Source organism: Melanotaenia boesemani, chromosome 7 (genome assembly GCF_017639745.1).
Source record: "Melanotaenia boesemani isolate fMelBoe1 chromosome 7, fMelBoe1.pri, whole genome shotgun sequence".
NCBI classification, from domain to species: domain Eukaryota; kingdom Metazoa; phylum Chordata; class Actinopteri; order Atheriniformes; family Melanotaeniidae; genus Melanotaenia; species Melanotaenia boesemani.
In genome coordinates this window covers 10,122,608-10,141,526 of record NC_055688.1, presented here as the reverse complement: position 1 = coordinate 10,141,526, position 18,919 = coordinate 10,122,608, and the positions used below count along the sequence as shown (strand labels likewise).

Genomic DNA, 18,919 nt, shown 5'->3' with positions numbered 1-18,919 from the left:
CATTTAGCGTTTCTTTTAACTAGAACCAAGAAAAAAGAACACATTATCCCTTTTGTAGGCTCTTTGCACTGGCTCCCAGTATGATTTAGAATTGATTTTAAGATTTTACTGTCAACTTTTAAAGCCCTCTGTGGCCACTTACCATCCTATTTGTTACATCAGACAATAATAGAAGAACATTCCTCTCCTGAAGGCCAGTTACTGGTCTATTCAGTTCTCAGACATAACCTTTAGTTATTTCAAACTTTTAAGTTTGAAAAAGGAAAAGTAAATTTCATTTATATATTGTGGCTGATGGAAATATATATATGTAATATATGTAGATAAATGTTACAGATGAAGAGCAAAGTAGCCCAAAAAAAGCAATGTTTTAACCTTAAATTTACTTCTGAAATAAGGTGTGATAGAATAAAGAATGTGTGTAGAACTATGACAGTCTTAGATTTTGTATAGTATGTTGAACACTTTGTCTCTTCCATCCTCTCATCTTTTTTTTTTTATCATCAGGGTGAGTCAAAGCAAGAAGTGAGAAAAATGTCCTCCAAATGTGCCTGTACAGTGATAACATAAAGAAAAAAAAAATCTGATTTCTAGTCAACCCTTCAGGCTACATGAGGTCAGCTGAGCTGAAAAAAAATATGTTTTTTTTTTCTTTCTATCCAAAGCAATGCAAAGGACCACCCAAGAGTTTCAGCGAGATCAGTGTTTTAATCAAACCAACAAGCCCAAGGCGAAGATGACTACAGAGAAGCAGTGGTTCTGCAGAAATCCCAGAATGCCTATTGTTTCCTCTGCTGAGATGAATGTTGTATGTGAAGATGAGAATGGCCCTGAAGCCGGAAACAATGCTGCCAATTCAGTTTGATCTGCAGACTTTTGATAATCACTGCAGTAGCAATGCCCTCAGTGATACAAGACGTGTACACTGAAGGAACCAGCCTGTGGATGGATATAAATCACACTACAAAGTCTGAAGCAAAGATTGTGTTAACTTTATTAATTAGATATTATCTCTCTTGATGCATAACATCATTGGCTTTACTCAGGACCAGATCGGAGCAGCCGAACCAAAGAAGGAGCTCATGCTGCGGGATTTCCTTCTGCTAAAGCAAGTGCTTCTGGGATCAGGAAACCTGCTGTTCAGAGAGTCTTGCTGACTTCTGATCACTTCATTTAGAGATTTCAGAACTCTGGCTGAAGTGGCGCTTGTAATTCCAGTCTCCAGTGTAGCAGCACAGCACAGATTCAACCACTAGAGCAACATCAAAACAGCCATGAGAAGTCGTCTGTCCAACACAAAAGTCCAAAACCTCACTATATCCCACTTGAGATATTTGATCATGCACAAGTGGGCATGCAATTCAAGTCCGGGTAGAGCAGGAGGAAGGTGTGAGACTGTGTGTTCAAGCCACAGCAGGTGAACTGTTCATATTTTAAGTGCAATTGTTTAATTTAATTGTTTATACAGTATGTAGCTACTGGGGCCACAGTCAGTGGTTACATGTATCATCTGCTTGATATGTGATGGCACGGTGTGGATTTTCCGTTAAGCTTGTTCGGACTGAATATTAATTAAAAATGAATGAAAATTAAATGCTACTGAATATGAAATTATCATAGAAAAAATTAAAGTGACGGATAAGAATGGATAATGACAGTATTTGTATGATCCTGTCAGTCAAAATGACATACAGCGCAACATTTGGTCTGAAGACTCAATTAACATACATGTACTGAGGACAGTAGTGATGCTTTCTTAGTATGATGTAAGTTGATGTCACCAAATGAATTTTTAAAACAGTTTTATCCATTTTTCTAAAATAAAACACATTTAATAATTTGCATTCAGACCATAAAAAAAACTCTTCTATGTTCTGGTATGGTACTGTGCAGGAGTCTTGAGCCAAATCTCAGGCTATGGTGTCCAAAAACATAATCTTCACATCATACAGCCAACAAACAGCACAATCAAATGCAACAATAAATAAATCAATCTGCCATTAAAAGAAGTAAAAGCATTAAATGCCAAAGAACCATGATTAAAATGTGATAAAAAGAAAAACAGTATACACAAAACAAATTAAAATATCTAACAGCTGCAGGGGTAAAAGACCTTCTCAGCATCACTAGCTGATCACTAAAAGAGCTTCTGAGTCGTAAAAACTTTGTACATGGGATGGCCTTCAGAGTGCAGAACTGTTCTCAGTTATGATTTTAATCTCTTCTTTACAATGGCCTCAAGTCAGTCTGGTGTAAACCCAATTACTGACCCAGTTAGTAACTAACTAGTGAATAGTTACAATGAATATTCATAATCTGAAGAAAGGCCTTACAGGAAAATTGACTCTGCCTTCCAAGTACTTTTGTATCCTTTTTTTGCATTTCTTTAAACATTTTCCAGTAGTTTCCTTCTCTCTTGCTCCATTATGTGATCACCCTAACCAGTACGTAATCTGGTTTTCTTTGTCTTTTGCCATTTTGTCTTTGCACTGCAGAGCTTAGCACTGACGTTGGCTTTCTTGTTCTAATGTTTATTTTCATCTCTTCAGGTTTTCTGTTTGCTAGCATTCCTGCTCTGATCCAAGTTTTTGGGACTGAATACTTTATATATATATATATATATATATATATATATATATATATATGTATATATATATTTTTTTTTTCCCCCCCTTTTGCCTGTCAACAGTCTGACAACTTTACTAACTGCCTTCCCGTGTTCCACCCCATTCAGGAATATAGGTTTGGAGGGCAGAAAATTAATCTGTCTGGCTGAACTGCATCTGTGCCCTCCACCCCTGACTAAAGTAACTCTGACAAGTGGCGAGAGAGAGGCAATACTTCAAAAAAAGGGATATGAAAAACTGGTGGAATTCTGCCAAAAATCCTCTGTGTTATCCTCTAAGAAATTCTGTTTTTTTCTTCTAAAAGATTTTGGTTATGTTGGTTTTATTGGCTTTATTCTTAAAAATAAATAGCTATTTTACTTTACTGACTACCTCTTACATATATTTATTCTGATTATCGACATGCTGTCATCAATGGCTTTACTGGTGACTGTTTTGGGTGGTGGAAACTTGACATATCATGATTACAGTACAGCTACACTGATGTCCACGACAAATTTCCCTCTGGGTACAATAAAGTTATTCTGAATTTTGAAGAAACAAGATTATACTATTTAAAGCTTAGTCTAAAACAAAATTCTGGAAAACTTGTGAGGGTCTGAAAACTCCCCATTTGCTTGTGTGCACTTGCACGAGGATGTAATGAATGCAGACCAAAACAGGTCACTTAGTGGTCAGAGCGGTATGACAGTGATGGGAACTTTATGTAGTGGAGGAATGTGGTTACACTGCTCCCACAATCAACAAACACCACATGAGGGAAAATCTTTAAGAGGAATTTTACTGCATCCAGTGGAGTGGCATTGATTTGTATATTCACTTACAGAGTGCATGAAGCCCTGATGAAGTTTTTAAAGCTGCAACAACACTTCACAGAAGCACAGTTTTGTGATTTATTCCATTTCATTTGTCATTCATCTGCATATAAACATCAATCAGGAAGTCCACTTAAAAGGACACTGGAGGCCTCCAGAAATACCTTCAAGCATCTGTGCAAATTCAGGTCACTGAGTTGATCTGGTGGTAAAAATACAAACATAGTGCAGTAGCTTTTTAAACACAGGAACACAGAAAGAGGAGGGGGATGTTATATATGTATGTATATATATGTATATATATATATGTATGTATATATATATATATATATATATATATATATATATATATATACATTATTGTTGGGCCAATAATGTGACTAAACTTCCTCTAGTTCCTACAAGCCTTTGATCACTAATTCAAATTACATCTATTACAGTGAAAAATTACATATTTTATCAATTTCCTCACTCTTGACAAATAGAAATGTGACAGCCAGGATGTTTGAATCATGAATTCATCTCAGCTTTAGGGACCATGCTATATTTCCAGCAGTGATGTTAATCTACCATACATAGTTGTTGATTGTATTAAGCTAACTTCAGCTCAACGTGTCAGGCAGCAGCTTATCATGATTACCATCACATAGTAGATTATTTTCTCCACTGATCAATTCAGAATATCAGAAATGTATCTCTGAGCCCAGCAAGACCTCATCACAATGTTTGGTTTGTCCACACAAAAGTAATGAACCAAAGTAATGGAAGAAACTGCAGCCAAGTCACACATGTAAAAAAGCTATATAAGGGAAATTGTTGGTATTTTACATTAATAATACACTCTAGGAAACATTAGTCCATTAGACACAAAGAGTAATCCATCTTGCATCGTGGCTCTTTTTTAAGCTCTCTCCAGCCAGCAACAGTCAATTGAATATTGGCATATTGTCATATCTTCTTCTCTAACTGTCCTTCTTACTTTCCCTCAAACCTCTAATAATGTCTTTTTTGCGTTTCTTTGCTTTAATGCACAATATTCTAATTACTCCATAACCTGATCTGAATTGATTCATTTGATAGAGTAAAATGTTTCCCTCTAAATTAGAGGTGTGTTAGTTTTGCAAAGTAGTTCTGTGCTTCAGTGAAAGCAAGTATTTGTTCTGTCAGTGCAGTCTGTAAACCACCAAGTGCCACCAGCTGCTATATACTGATGCAATAACATATGCTATCAAAATTAACACCATAAGGGAACACATACTTTAATACAGTTTAGGCATGAAGGGGACTATGATATCAGGAAAAAAAAATGCCAAAATGAGTAGAATAGAATGAACTCAACTAGTTTTGCTTCATGGGGATACACAACAGTCCATATCCCACTATTCAAACAAATAAACAAATACTGTTATGGGGGCATATGGAGGAGGACCAGAGGCCAAAATATTCAGAAAGCTAGAAATGGTGTGGAAAACAAAGAGTCCAGAGCTGCAGAGTAAACAAAGAGTTTAAACAAAACTCTCAATAGGAAACTACTTATCCAGTACAACAGAACAAAAAACAAAGCTGGAAACACAGGTAGAAACAACAAAAGCAACTAGCTGATGAAATACTTGAGTCAACAGATAATCAACGTATATAGGATGCAAAACTTACAGCAAAGCACTCAAATTTCGCATATAAAACCAGATATGAAGCTGACAGAAATGAAAGTAAATAGATAAATAGAAAAAAAGGAGTAAACAAAAACATGACCAAAAGTATCAAGAAGAAAAGCATCAGAGCCACTAACCACTAACTACCACTTATAAGCTGGTCTGTTCAGCCACAAGATGAGACTAAAAGTCGGATAATACTACTCACACATCAAGAATTCAGTAAAATGTCATGTTTGAACTTTGAGAAATGTTGTGGAAAGCTGTCCAAATAATTGTTTTCTTTGTGATGACGAAAGCAATAATACAAATAAGAAGTTGATTAATTCTCACCTCTCATTGATAAGCTCCTCCATCACCGGCATCTGGCCTGCAACGCTGACATTCATGTAACCATAAATGCACAGAGGCCCTGCAGGCGGAGAATGACAGTCAGCAAATTAGCATAATCACATTTATTATTAAAAGGGATGAACTTTAACTAACAACATGCAAACAATTCATAGTTAGAAGATTACACTAACATAAACTTAATAAACAGGATTAAGCAAATGCATCAATTTTCTGTGACATTTGAAGCCCATCATCAACTGACCCAACAGCACCTCTGTTGTTGGTGTTGAACTTTAACAGATCAACAGTTCTGTTCAAGAGTTTTCCTTTGTAGCTCATTGAAACTTTTCCTGGTTTAATCAATAAATTATGATGTAGAACTGTAAAGTTCAGATGGAAAATTAACAGGAAGTGGAAAATATTATTTTAACTTTGGAGAAGGGGTGGGATTTAATAAGTTTTACTTCTTCCCGCCCCTTTATGAGCATGATCTTTGTTTCATTTTTCTTTTTTGTATTTGGAATTTTCATGACTGTACATTTGGTTTTGTATGAGCTTGAAATAAACTTACTTACTTACTAAATATTTCCTGGTTGAGAAAGGAATTCATTCACTCTGAATTTAGGTTTTTCCACTAAAATGGAACAACTGAATAATAACTGATGCTCACAGGATTTGGCATCGTAAATTGGATAAAATTCTGTTTGTCCAATTCTGTAAATTAAATTAAATTAAATTAAATTAAATTAAAATAAATTAAATTAAATTAAATTAAATTAAATTAAATTAAATTAAATTAAATTTAATTTAAATTCTTGGATTTGGTTTGGAGTGCAAATGGAGAGTTTGGACAGTGAAGGTCAGCCTGACAGAGAGGTCGGAGAGATGGAGGACAAATGTGACCTTATTTATCCCCTAAATAATAAAACTCATTATGTTCCAACCATATGGGTAGCTGTCAGAACCAGTTCATCAAGTGGACACCAAGAGCTGACATTCCTCTGCACAAAGCCGACAACAGAATGAGCAAATGCCCCTTAATATCTAGATTGTAAATTATAATAAAATGCACCCTGCCAAGTGCCTCAGGCAAGACAAGAGGAAGAAGCAGTTATAATAAAAAGTCACAAAACATATTTTTTGCTGGATATGCACTTAGGTCCACACCAGATATAATATTTCTATATAATATATAATATTTCAGTTCAGTGATCAAATGTTACTGCAATACAGAAATATGGATAGATTGAGCTAATTAGTAATATTAATTGTGACATATTTCCACTTTTTTCACAATTATTTTCAGTACTTTTGTACTTTTGGCATTAGTAAAGCTAACATGATGCTTACACTCCTTGCTGGCAGTTAAATAGGGGGACTGTTGTTTTCTTTAATTTAGTTATTTGGTCAAGTTGTTGTTGATGAGCTCCTATTTTGTTTCTAGTTTAATCTCTATAAGGCTTCATAACAGCCACTATGTTATTCTGTTCCAAACACAGATATTGCATTACATAAACAAAAAGAAGACAATCTACCCTTTCTTGCCTGTGGTTGTTCATATAACCCAAATAAAATCGTCATAGCACTGTATTAGAGTGGGGTGTCAACAACAGCGTGTAGACCAGCAAGCTGTATTGTGCCAGTTTCCATTAAAGACCATAGATTCAGCTCTTATGTTATTTCTGCTGCAATAAAACACAGGCATGCGGGCAATAAAAGTCATCTAGGTTGCTATGCAGACACAAAGGCCTCCTATTAGAAAACAGGAACTGACCATGTTGAAAGTTAACCTCAGTGTAAAACACTTAAATTACAAAGCAACAGCAGTAGATTACATGTTACACTCACTCTGCTCAAAAGAACACTTGTTAATAATATAAAATATCTAATCTTTTATCAAAATGTAAAAAGAGTTGATTCCAAAACTCTCTGTAATGTCTGCAACTTTCACTATTAAAGGAATGCTTCAACAATGATCAGTGAACCAGTCCTACAAGAATACTGAAGCCAACTTTCCATGGATCATCTGCTAATATGAAGAGATAACACCCAGAGGTTGCTTGAGATAAAAGGTTAAAGGTCAGCTGTGAGAATTACTGTAGATCTCTGACATATGAAAGTGTCATTGTGGATATTCTTCATGTAAAAGGCTATACTGCACATGCCTGTTAGAATGATTTATCCTCAAATACTGTACATATACTGTGCTCACACAATAAATTAGATGGCCTCAGTGTCAGATAAACTTCTAAAAGTGGTGTACAGATAGGAATCATAATACATCATCTTGGGTCATTCGTATTATGTGCAAAACCAACAAATATACCAAATCAAACAAATATGTTGAAGATTTGCCTTTCTGTCAGTTTCCAAGTAAGATCTTGGCCAAGATTATTATACAGAGACTAACTGAGGCAGTGGACCAACAACTGAGAAAAGAACAGAGTGGCTTTAGGAAAGGGAAGAGGATGTCCAGACCACATTTTTCCTCTGAGAGTGGCAAAGACAACTGTACATCACTTTTACAGAATGTGAGAAAGCATTTGACTCCATCCACAGGGATAGCCTTTGGCACATTTTGAGAGCTTGTGGAATAACATCAGAGATCATCCATATCATTAAAAGCCTTTACAGCAACTTGAAATGCCAAATTGAGAGCATCAACTTCAGCTTTGAAGTGAAAATTGGTTGTAGACAAGGATGCCCCATGTCTGCAACTCTTTTCAACATTATCATTGACTGGGTCTTGCAATAAATAACAGAAGATCAGCACAGAGGCATCAGATGGACCCTCTTTTACAAATTAGAAAATTTTGACTTTGCAGATGATTTAGCACTGAAATCACATACACACCAGCACATGCAGGAGAAAACATTACGCCTTAAAAACGTTGCAGACTAGGCGGGCCTGAAGATCAGGCAGAAGAAAACAGAAGTTATGACACTCAACATCCCAAATCCTGCTCTGATACATGTTAATGGTGAAGACCTACCAACAACAGAGGAATTCACCTATCTCGGAAGCACACTCAGACACGATGGAGGAGAGGAAAGTGACATCTAGAACTGACTGAATAAGGCCAGAAATGCTTTTAAAATGTTAAAAAAATGTTTGGAAATCAAGACACTGCAGCAATAAGACCAAGCTAACACTGTACCATAAGGATCTGAATGTTGGCAGATGATGGAAAGGGATCTTATCAAGCTGTCTACATTTCAGTCTACAACCTCAGAAGAATACTACATATATTCTGGCCAGAAACCATCTACAAAATAAGGGATGCTTGAAAGATGCAAACAGGAATGCATGGAAACCATCATCATGTGGCAACGTTAGAAGTGGATTTGGCATGTCATTACAAAACCCCCAGACAACATCACACAATTAGCTCTTCACTGGACACCTAAAGACAAATGCAAAAGAGGAAGGCTCAAAAACACCTGCTGTTGAATATTGGAGTAAGAGATGAAGACCCTGAACTACACCTGGGAAACAGTGAAGAAGCTGGCCCAGAATCATCTGGCATGGTGATCCTTCATTGCTGCCCTACATGCCAACTAGGCATAAAAAGGCAAAAGAAGAAAAACATACACAAAAATGAACGCTGGTATCTAATTACTAATATGGAATCATGGGGTACAGTTTTGGGTAAACATGTCCTCTAAATGGAACATGATCTGTTCATATGTGAAGGGAAATGTACAGACTTTAAGCTTGCTTTGATTGGACAACGTTAAGCTCTGGCATCTAGATAAAACGTGTGCTGGCTTAAAAAGCAAATAACAGTAAGGCATTTTAAGTCTATGGCCTCATAAGTTAAATCTTTCTTGAGTCCAAGAAAATGAAATTCCTGTCTTTAATACCTGGATATGTGAGATAGCATCATATACAACATGAGATTTATGTAGGAAGAATAATGGACCTAATATCAGTGAAGGCTTTTTTTTAAATAAGTAAAATAATTGAAAACACTTAAGCAAATAAAAAAAAATGTACATTTAAAGATATTTGCAGAATAAGTAAAGCAGTCGCTTAAGGAAACAGCTGATGTAAATGGTATCTACCGTCGCATTACATTCAATGTTCAATGTTGTTTACACTTTTGTCAAAAGTGGACAAAATAAGATACTGATATTACATTACCACCAACCTTCTCTTATCATTTAAAATGTAAATATGTGGTTTAAAAAAAAAGAATCAATGCTATTGTCAGAATCTTGTCCTTTCTAAGGTCCTCCTTTTGAGAACAGGGCCTAATAAAAGGACTAAAAGTGGCCTGTGGTTGAAAATGCAGTCAGTTTCACTCACCATTGCAAAATCACTCTGTTGTCTGGTGAAAGAAGCTGGCACTAGGGAGAGGGCTCATGTATTATGAATATACATATTGAAGGAAAACATCAGGCAGTGACCTTTAAATCAATTATATAGCAACTTTTATAGCAGGCTTCAAATTTGCATCAAAACTAGTTTGCTAGCTTTATTGCAACAACACCAGAAAACAAAAGAGAAAAACAAGGTTGAATAATAAACACTGGGGAAGATAAATACACCAGAGGGGGGACAGAAAAGCTACCCAGCAAGGATACTGACATCGCAAAAAATGTTCAATTTCCCTTTGCAAATCTGTTACTGGCAGTAACAGAAGAAATCAACAACAATCTTCTAGGTTTTGGTGGACTTCCAACAGCTAGCAAAATGTTGGTGTAAGTGAAAGCACACAACCAAACTCAAGAAAGTTCTTGGTCACAGTTATGCTGCTCGAAAAAGGTCATGTCCACACAAATATTTTCTCTCCTTCATTCTCCAAACATTTTTAGAAGCTTAATAGTTTACTTCAGACCTGTCACAAAGTACAGAGACTGTACACTTTGGTGGTCAACGTGAACTATTAAACACTGGAGCAAGGTACTGATAAGCATGTGCTAATGCTGGCTAGCTAGCTAGTTAGCTAGAACCAACATTTGGATCTCATCATTTGGATACTTCTCCACAGAGATTTGTGTCATAAAATATTGCCATTATTATGAATGTTAATTGCAACATCTTTATAATATATACCCTTTCACACAATAAGCAATATATTATACATATATGATATGATAAAACTTTATTTTAATAAAAGTGCCAAGCTAATGAAACATTGATGCATACATACAACTTCACTACTGTCCTACCTTCCTTTTATTTTTTATGTTTTTATTTCACATCTGAAATAACTAAATGTAACCATAATTGTGAGTCTGAAAAAAAGATTGAATTGAACATAACCACACTTCCATGCAATATTTTCTCTTGCTTTCATTTTAGCATACTTTATAAGAAATATCACATGGATAGTTTTAAGTGTCTGGGGAGCCAATTATTCAAGTTAAAGATCCTAAAATAAGCTTGAGGGGTCTCATTAGGACTGTAGAGGTTCTATACAAGTTCAACAGCAAGTGTCAAAGTATTCACATACATCAAGGTCATATGATTTGATATTTGGTGTTAGAGACTTTCTATATTCCAGCTATAATATCAACACAGCACCATTCCAACATCAAACTCAAGCAAGCCTATATGTGGTTTTGTTTATCTTTAATATCATTTATATATATATATTCAATGGTGTCAATGCATTTTGTGGAATTTGTGAAAATTGCACCTGTCATGGTTCATATTTCCACTATGCCATGTCCATGTTTTATATGCGTTTTCAAGTCTTATTCTCTTACCATGTTATTCATGTCAACACTCTGTTCAGCCTTATTCAACCTACCTGGGCTTTGCCTAGTTGTTTCCCTGCCCCACCTGTTAACAGCACTATATAAGCTCTGCTTATTGACCCTGTACTTAGATTTTGGATTGGTGCTTTAACTGGAGTTTTTCAGTGTCCCAAATTCAAGCTGTGGTTCTGGTTTACTTCTGCTGTCGTCACTGCCAGCTGTCATAGTCAGCATCTGTCACGCCACTGGGGGAGCACTCTGCAGAGGAGTGCTGAAAGGAACCCTCTGCGTTACCCCAGAGTTTTCTGCCAACAACCATTTTCACTTTTGACTTTTATTCAGTAAATGTATTCTTTTTAAATGCTCACTCTTGTGTTGTGGTTGAATTTCCATGTCCCCAGTGTTACCCGTTGCAGCACCAGTATAATATGTTTACCATTGTTTTACCTTTCAAATCTCTGTGCATTTCATTTCCTTGTTAATAACATTTAAAATATGTTTTTATACCTTAACTGGATGAACATAGCTTATGGAAAATATGCAACCAGCAACAACATGAATACACAGGAGAAATGTTGGCTGACATTGTGAGAAAATGCAATTGATGCAAATTTTCCACATGCATGTACAATGGAGGTCATGGCATTAGTGTAACCAAGCATTCATTAATGAAGAACAAATTATATCATCATGAGACCATTATTTTATTTTAGGTTTTTTTTCATCAGTCTGAACTCTCCTTGGCACTGTCTTCAGGTCGCACCAGGCCCGTCGTCCCTGTTCTATAAAAGACACAGTAGGCTCGGTGAATGCATGACAGAGCTAATGGGCAAGGCTGCTAGAGTTTAGTGGAGTCTGTCAGCTCCTATCCAGTCACAAAGAGGGAAAGAATGTTAAATTCAAGGAAAATGACAGTCTGAGAAACTGATGGGAATGAAGGAAAGTGATGGGTAAAGGTGGCAATGGTAAAATAAGGAATACTGATAAAGCATTGGAGGGAGACTAATATACTGCAGATTTTCATGCACTGTCAATTTCTTAAAAAGTTGGCTCAGGGAAACTGATTTGGGATGGTCCTGCTGTTAAGATGTCTGGTTTCTTATTGTCCCTACTGCTAAGTCATAGAAATATTTAGAGGTTTAATTTTACTCATATCAAAAGAGAGATTTACTCATCACAGCCTGAATGCAAAAATCGGCTGCAAGGTGTCAAAAGTGCATCATAACTGTTGAAAATTACAGCCTGGAACCAACGTGGAGCCGACTGCTTGTACATAAATATACACGGCCACTGATAATATGGGAAACTGACGATGATTGTGTTTACTTGTAAGGAACAAAAGGACTATAAAATGCTGTTTACTGTGTGCTTGGGTTTCCCTGCACCCATTAAGAGACAAGCTGAATATTTCTGCATGCAGACTACATCACATAAAAATTTTAAGTTAAGCCACCAGCTGCTCCTCAGTTTTGAAGTGAATGTACTCACGTCAGATTCTTCCTGTAGTAAAACAACACATCTTAGTCTAATTCCCAAGTACACCAATGATTGGTCAAGAGGTTTTTACATGAGTTTTAAATGCTTAGGGTACCCTTCCTTGCCACTTTTAGTTTGCTTCGCAGCTGCACATTGCCGGTTATTATTCTACTTCACTAGTTGCTCTAGCATTTAACGCCAATGAGAAAATATTATTCAGCGTCTCAACAAGTAACATGGAAAAGGTAAGGAGATTGAAAAGACGAGGATAAACTCAGCTTTCAAGAATGTACCTGCCATTTTATTACTTCATTCAAAAGTACATGTTAGGTGTTAAAATGTTTGGTAAAGATGTGAAAGACATGGTCAGGTGCTAAAACACAAAGCAATCTTGACTTTTTCAGCTCCATAGGGATACATCTCACAAATATTCTTTACTAGTCTGACTAAACCTGCATATCCATAAGGTAATGCTTTAGGGCAAAAGGCAGAGACAGTAGGCTTCATAACTAATATCAGCATGTGATTGGAACAAAAATCTGATGACTAAGGGCAGAAGTAGGTCCTTAAAGGAGATAAATATTTAGTTGATGTGAAAAGCGATTAAAAATACACACAACTTTCATTTTAAATATTCAAACTCACTGGGCCAGAGCTGTCGATGCACATACAAGATGTAATGTGAACATGTTTAGATCACATTTCAACAATCACAGGAAGATTAAAAGATGACCACAACAAATTATTAAAAGGCTGTTAATGAGTACCAACAGTTAAGACACCCTGACCAGTAAAAAAGCCTAGACTGACCGAGGGAAGCACTGGAGGGGAGGGGGTTTATTCTTTGTTAAACTGTGTGGTGGAGTGGGTTCAGATCTCCTGAGGTTCAGCCAAAGGTTTTCAAAGATGTGGGTATTCATCAGAAGTGCACTGAGTGCACAACAGATACAGATGATCTCAGTACAGAGACCTCCTGCAGGTAATAAAAAACACCTAAAAATGCAGGTTTGCTAACGCTGTGTTTCTACACAATGGTATAAATGCATAAACTGCTAGATCACGATGCTGCATTGCATTTAAATTCTATATACTGTAAATATTCTTTTTTACAACTTACAATACATTTTCTAGACTTAAGTCATTGTTCTTTTTAATGAATTTAAACAGTAACAAAAGCAGCTTTATCACTGAAACTGATTTCACACAAGAGCCACTATATGTGCCTGCATTCATAGCACTTGCAAAGTACAAGTAAACCTCAGTAATTTACTATGTATTATAGGTGTCTTATGAACACCACCGAGACTCACTGGCATACTGTGCTTTTTTTAATATCAGATTTGCCTACTTTCATAAAATACAAGCAGTCTGAATTTTCTAACACAGGTGCTTAGAAATTCACTGGTACATACATGCATTTCTCTACAAGTAAAAAAATAAAGGAGGTTTTGAAGGCTTGAAAATTTTACAGTATTGTGAACTCACTGCCATATGCATATCAATTTTACAAACTGTCTTATTTACATTCCCTGCTCTTTGAATCTTGAGACGATGTAGTTACTTCTCAAGCTTTTTTTGGCTAAACAACCTGCTAATATCAGGCTCTTGAGAGCAGTGTGAAAGTGTTCAAGTGGCATCAAATTCTGAGGCCAGTAACTTAACACATGCCCAATTCATTCAACCAAGGTGTGGCTCATTTCTGACCCTGAACGGGAATTTCACCCGCAAGGTGAAAGATGACATACTCATCTTCTGGCAGTGATATAATAAACTAAGTTTAGCATTGACTAAAAATATGTTATCTCATGGAAAAAGAAAGGTTTTAATCGGCTTGCTTTGCTGGGTGTATCAGTATTGAAGACTTCATCCAAAGCACATATATGTATATAAACTGCACAATGTGGACTGGACTTCAGTGCAGCAAAAATTTCATACACCCGTTACAGCATATGAGCATCTTTGATCAAACTGAAGATTTGAAGGTCATTTTTCACCTTCTCAGAGTCAAATAAAACTTAATTAATGGAAGCGTAAGGCTTACTCAGTTTGAGCCAAACAGCACAATGTCAATTATATGTTAATTAACTACTTTATTTATTATCTAATTATCAATTAAGCACTTTTAGTCAGCTAAGAATATAAATGAGTTTCAATTTGTTAATTCAGCAATTCAATCAAAGAAGGCCTTAAACGGCTTCAAATAAATGGCAGTTTCCCTAATGACAATCCTCTTGCAGATTACTAATGTGGGGGAAAAAAGCTGAAGAAGCAGTTTGAAGGACTCCAGCAAAAGCCTTCAGTAATATCACCTGGACTGCACTGTGAATAGAATTAGTGGAAAATTTAAAAAGCATATTATCTTGGTTTCTCCACTGCATTTCAAACACTGATAACAGAGCAATGAGAGCAGCAACAACTGATAACAATGGTGGTAGTTGTGAGAATAATATGGAAAGCAGCTAAGAGCTGAAGTCTGTACATTATGCAGTTTGAGATTCTGGAAATTTTTACTCGCTTTACATTTCTTACGTCCACAAAGAATTTAGAGATGGGTATGTATTGTGTTTTCAGTCATGAATGAAATCTATAGGATGTATTTTATTTATCCAAAGGACCCATGGCATGTTTTCCCATATTTGCTTAGCTTTTATGCAGTGTTAAACCAAGGCGTTCACCTTATCTGTCAGCCAAAAGTGAAAAAATCTGCATGTTTTGGTATTATTATTGATATGCTATGTTAAAGAACTTGTTTTTTCCAGTGGGCTCAACATCTTGGTCTTTACAGCTTTGTCAGCAACCTCGTCACTATCACATCATAGCTTAAAAATATCCTTGTACGGTCAAACTTTCCAGTCTTTTGCTGTGTTTACATTACAGTTTTTTGCAAAATAAAAGCAATATTTCTTAACTTATGACAAAGTGCAGTTGCGATTTGCAGGTTTTTCCATTGAATGGTGTTTAGTGCACTTGCCGTTATTCACATAAAATCTCATCTCGTATACATTTTTGTGATATACTTTTATTTCGACACATCTGAAAAACCACCTCATGAAAGCATAAAAAAATTTTGAGATATTTGAGAGGTTTTTTCGAAATGTAGATGTTTTCATTACTGTTTTTTTTTTAGGTTTTGTGAAATTCTAGGGGTAATGGAAATGTCCCTAGTGTCAACTAGCTGAAATATGCACATTATCCACCACAGCCATTTTAATAGCAAAAGATTTTGCACTGTAAGGAATCACAAGTCTGGTACTTGGATTTTGTTTCGGAGAATTCTCAAAAAACAAACAAGGAAAAAAAAAAAAAAAAAAAAACAAAAGTGATTTTATTTGTGAGACTTAGTTTACCCTTTTCAGTTTGCCTAAAAACCCAGCTATTTGGTACCAATAGATGTCATTTGTTTGTTCTGGATAAAAAAAAATGTGAAAATGGTGGAACTTGTTATAGTTCATAGATGACAATTTAATTGCCAGTGCCAGTGTGACCTGGCTTTTTTCTGTTGGCGTTAGTCTTATGAGTAGATTTCATTTCAAATATTATTGCTACAAGAAAATAACTACCTATTTCTTCAACTGAAATAGTCATGTACATGCTTGTAGTTTGGCATAAGAAATGCCTTTAACTGAGCTCCTTATACTGAAAATCATTTGTGGAACTGTGGTTTAGTATATTAACAAAGAAATAATTCTATAATGCACTTATGAAAGATGTTAACTTGACATGTGCTTGTCGCATCATTGCCATTTTATCACCCAAACCCAATATTTTACTGTTAGCATGTGCTTGGTGCTGAGCATTGCACAGGTTCATACCACATGTCAGTTAAGGGGAAACTTTTTCACTGCTGCACTGCAAATTATGCATGCAGCAAAGCACCTTTGATATTGGAGAGGATGAGTGGAGAAAGTTCAGAAAGTGAAGCTATAGCAGACGCTGGACAGATTAACAGGATGACACCATAAAAAAAAAAAAAATAAAAAAAAGAAAGAAAGAAAGAACCGCTATCTGTTGTCTGGACATACTGTGGCAGGAGATCGTTGGATGTGGACCAACGGCCATTTACTATAAATGCTGTTGAAAAAGTTGTCCCCAGAGGTGTAATTTGTACTTAAGCCCATTAACCTGCTTGCTCCACTCCTAGCAAACGCTTATCATCTATAACTCTGTCTACTGTAGCCTCTAAACAGGCAGAAGAAACTGAACACCTGACCAGCGTTTCCCTCCAAATTCAGGGACACACACGACCCCAGTTGTTTTTATTTGACAGCAGTAATTATATTTGTCTCACTTTTGGGGAGATAAAGTTCATCTGCCAGCTGCTTGGATTCTAGCCTGGGTAATACCTCACAGTGACAGACTGGGGACCCTGTGCAGAGATATGAGCAATGCACAGCTAACTTCTGCTGGCTCTCTGACAGAGAAGCCAGCGTTCCCCTGCTTGCATCAATGCAGGACACACACTTCTGCACCTCTTGATGAATTTCCCAATTTAATTTAAATGCTAATTTGAGTTTGATGGTAGTCTTGGGGCTCCTCTCTTTCAATAAATAGATGAATGCTTCTCCAGTAACTGTTTTTATTTAGCCCAAGTAAGCTTCAATTCATTCTCATGACTCTCTCAGCTTAGCTTCTGCACATAGAGACCTCAGAAGTCAGAGTGTTAGGCCCAATTTGCTAAACGGATAATAATGAGCATCCTGTGGTCTCTGGGTACACATGGTAGATGTCTGGGCTGCTGAGATAGTCTATTTACTCTCCCAGGTATTTTATGTTATTTCTATTTGTATAGTTCTACAGTTATTAAGGTATCAATCATGAAGTTGGGATGACCCCTTAAATCATTCATGCGCCTCATAAAAGTCGAGGGACAAAGATGAGACAGAGTGAAAGGCAGAAATAACAGAAAATAATGAGAAAATGGGGAAACACATATGATAAAGCATCAGTAAAACATCGAGAGAAAAAAGACAACAGAAGCAAATGGACAGTCTGGCTGAAGGAAGCTTGCTGGACGTTACCGGAAGTTACTCAAGTCATATTGATTTCTAATTTCAGCTGACAGTTGTTTTAATTTCATGTAGATTCATTCAGTTAAATGTCAGAGAAAACATAAAGCAACTACTTCCCATTTTATTTCAACTCGATCACTATTTCACTCTCTTATTCCATATCTGAGAAGCCAAACAAAACCAATCCTGAAATGCCCAATGGAGTGTATTCTGCACTCTAAAACTCAATGTGCAGACACAGCGCACATGCTGGTAGGAAGTGGCTCTCCAACATTGAATGAAAAACTTTTTTTTGTCTGGCTGAATACAGGAAGTTTATCCTTATTTTTATTTACTAAAAGCAACTTTAGGATTTGGGATTGGTTTAAAGATTTGAAGAATCCCATATCCGTCTTTTGGCATCTCTTTTCAGCAGGAAGATATTTTAAAGAAAGTAGTAGATGGACTACTTCAGTCTGGTCTGCAGGTACATTCAGCAAAATGTAGTTTGTGGCTAAAAATACAATTTCTTCAGTAATATCAGATAAATAATTGTGTGCACATAACTAAGCTTATTTGTATAAAAATAAAAACAATGGCATTGATTATACAACAGGTAAAACAGAAAAGTGAATTTCGTGGTAAATATTTGGTGCTGAAAGGTTTTCTTTTTTTCATAACTGCTGTGCATTGGAAGAAAACTTAATATAATAATAATAATAAGGGTTTAAATGACAACGATACAGTATCACATGCTGATTTAACACAGTCACTTTCATTCCCATCAAATTGCAAAAAAGCAAATAAAATATCAGAAATTTTTTTATAACTGAGCTCAAACAGACATTTGAAAGAAAAAAATTATAATTTATATTTAATTACTTGATCTTTACTCGATATTTTCAGTTTGGATCTATGATGTTTGCTTGTTAATCATTCGCACAAAAACAAGGAACTGGTATGTGTTTTAACTTTGCTTTAATTTCTCTGTTAAACCGGTCATTTTGACCCTGATATTAAAAGATATATTTATCATAGTTTTCCTGACAAACAGCATTTTTAAATTCAGTTTCCCTCCTAAATTATATCCAACTTCTCTCTCTTAAAAAAAATTCTTTATTTTAGTTGAAAATTTTTTAAAAATGTTCTGAACATTTTTGTGTGGTTTTAAACTGAATCAAATCTGGAAATTTTAGAGCTTTTATTTTTATAAAAAATAGTTAATTAGTTGCGACCTTTATATCCTGCAATATTTATCAATTTGACAGCCTTTTTTTTATTTTTTTATTTCATTTATATTATTTTTGCATGTGTTTCCCACA

The 18,919-nt window shown here is 35.8% G+C and overlaps 1 protein-coding gene across 4 annotated transcripts in view; it reads right to left on the bottom strand.

The window, feature by feature from the left end:
- Positions 1-18,919, bottom strand: part of htr4 (5-hydroxytryptamine receptor 4) — a 259,262-nt gene that overhangs the window by 176,986 nt on the left and 63,357 nt on the right. For all 4 annotated transcript variants that reach the window (XM_041990011.1, XM_041990012.1, XM_041990014.1 and 1 more), the window contains one exon: positions 5,428-5,506. In XM_041990011.1, coding sequence (XP_041845945.1) covers positions 5,428-5,483 — 56 coding nt within the window. In that variant the 5' untranslated portion in view covers positions 5,484-5,506. The remainder of the gene's footprint in view (positions 1-5,427; positions 5,507-18,919) is intronic.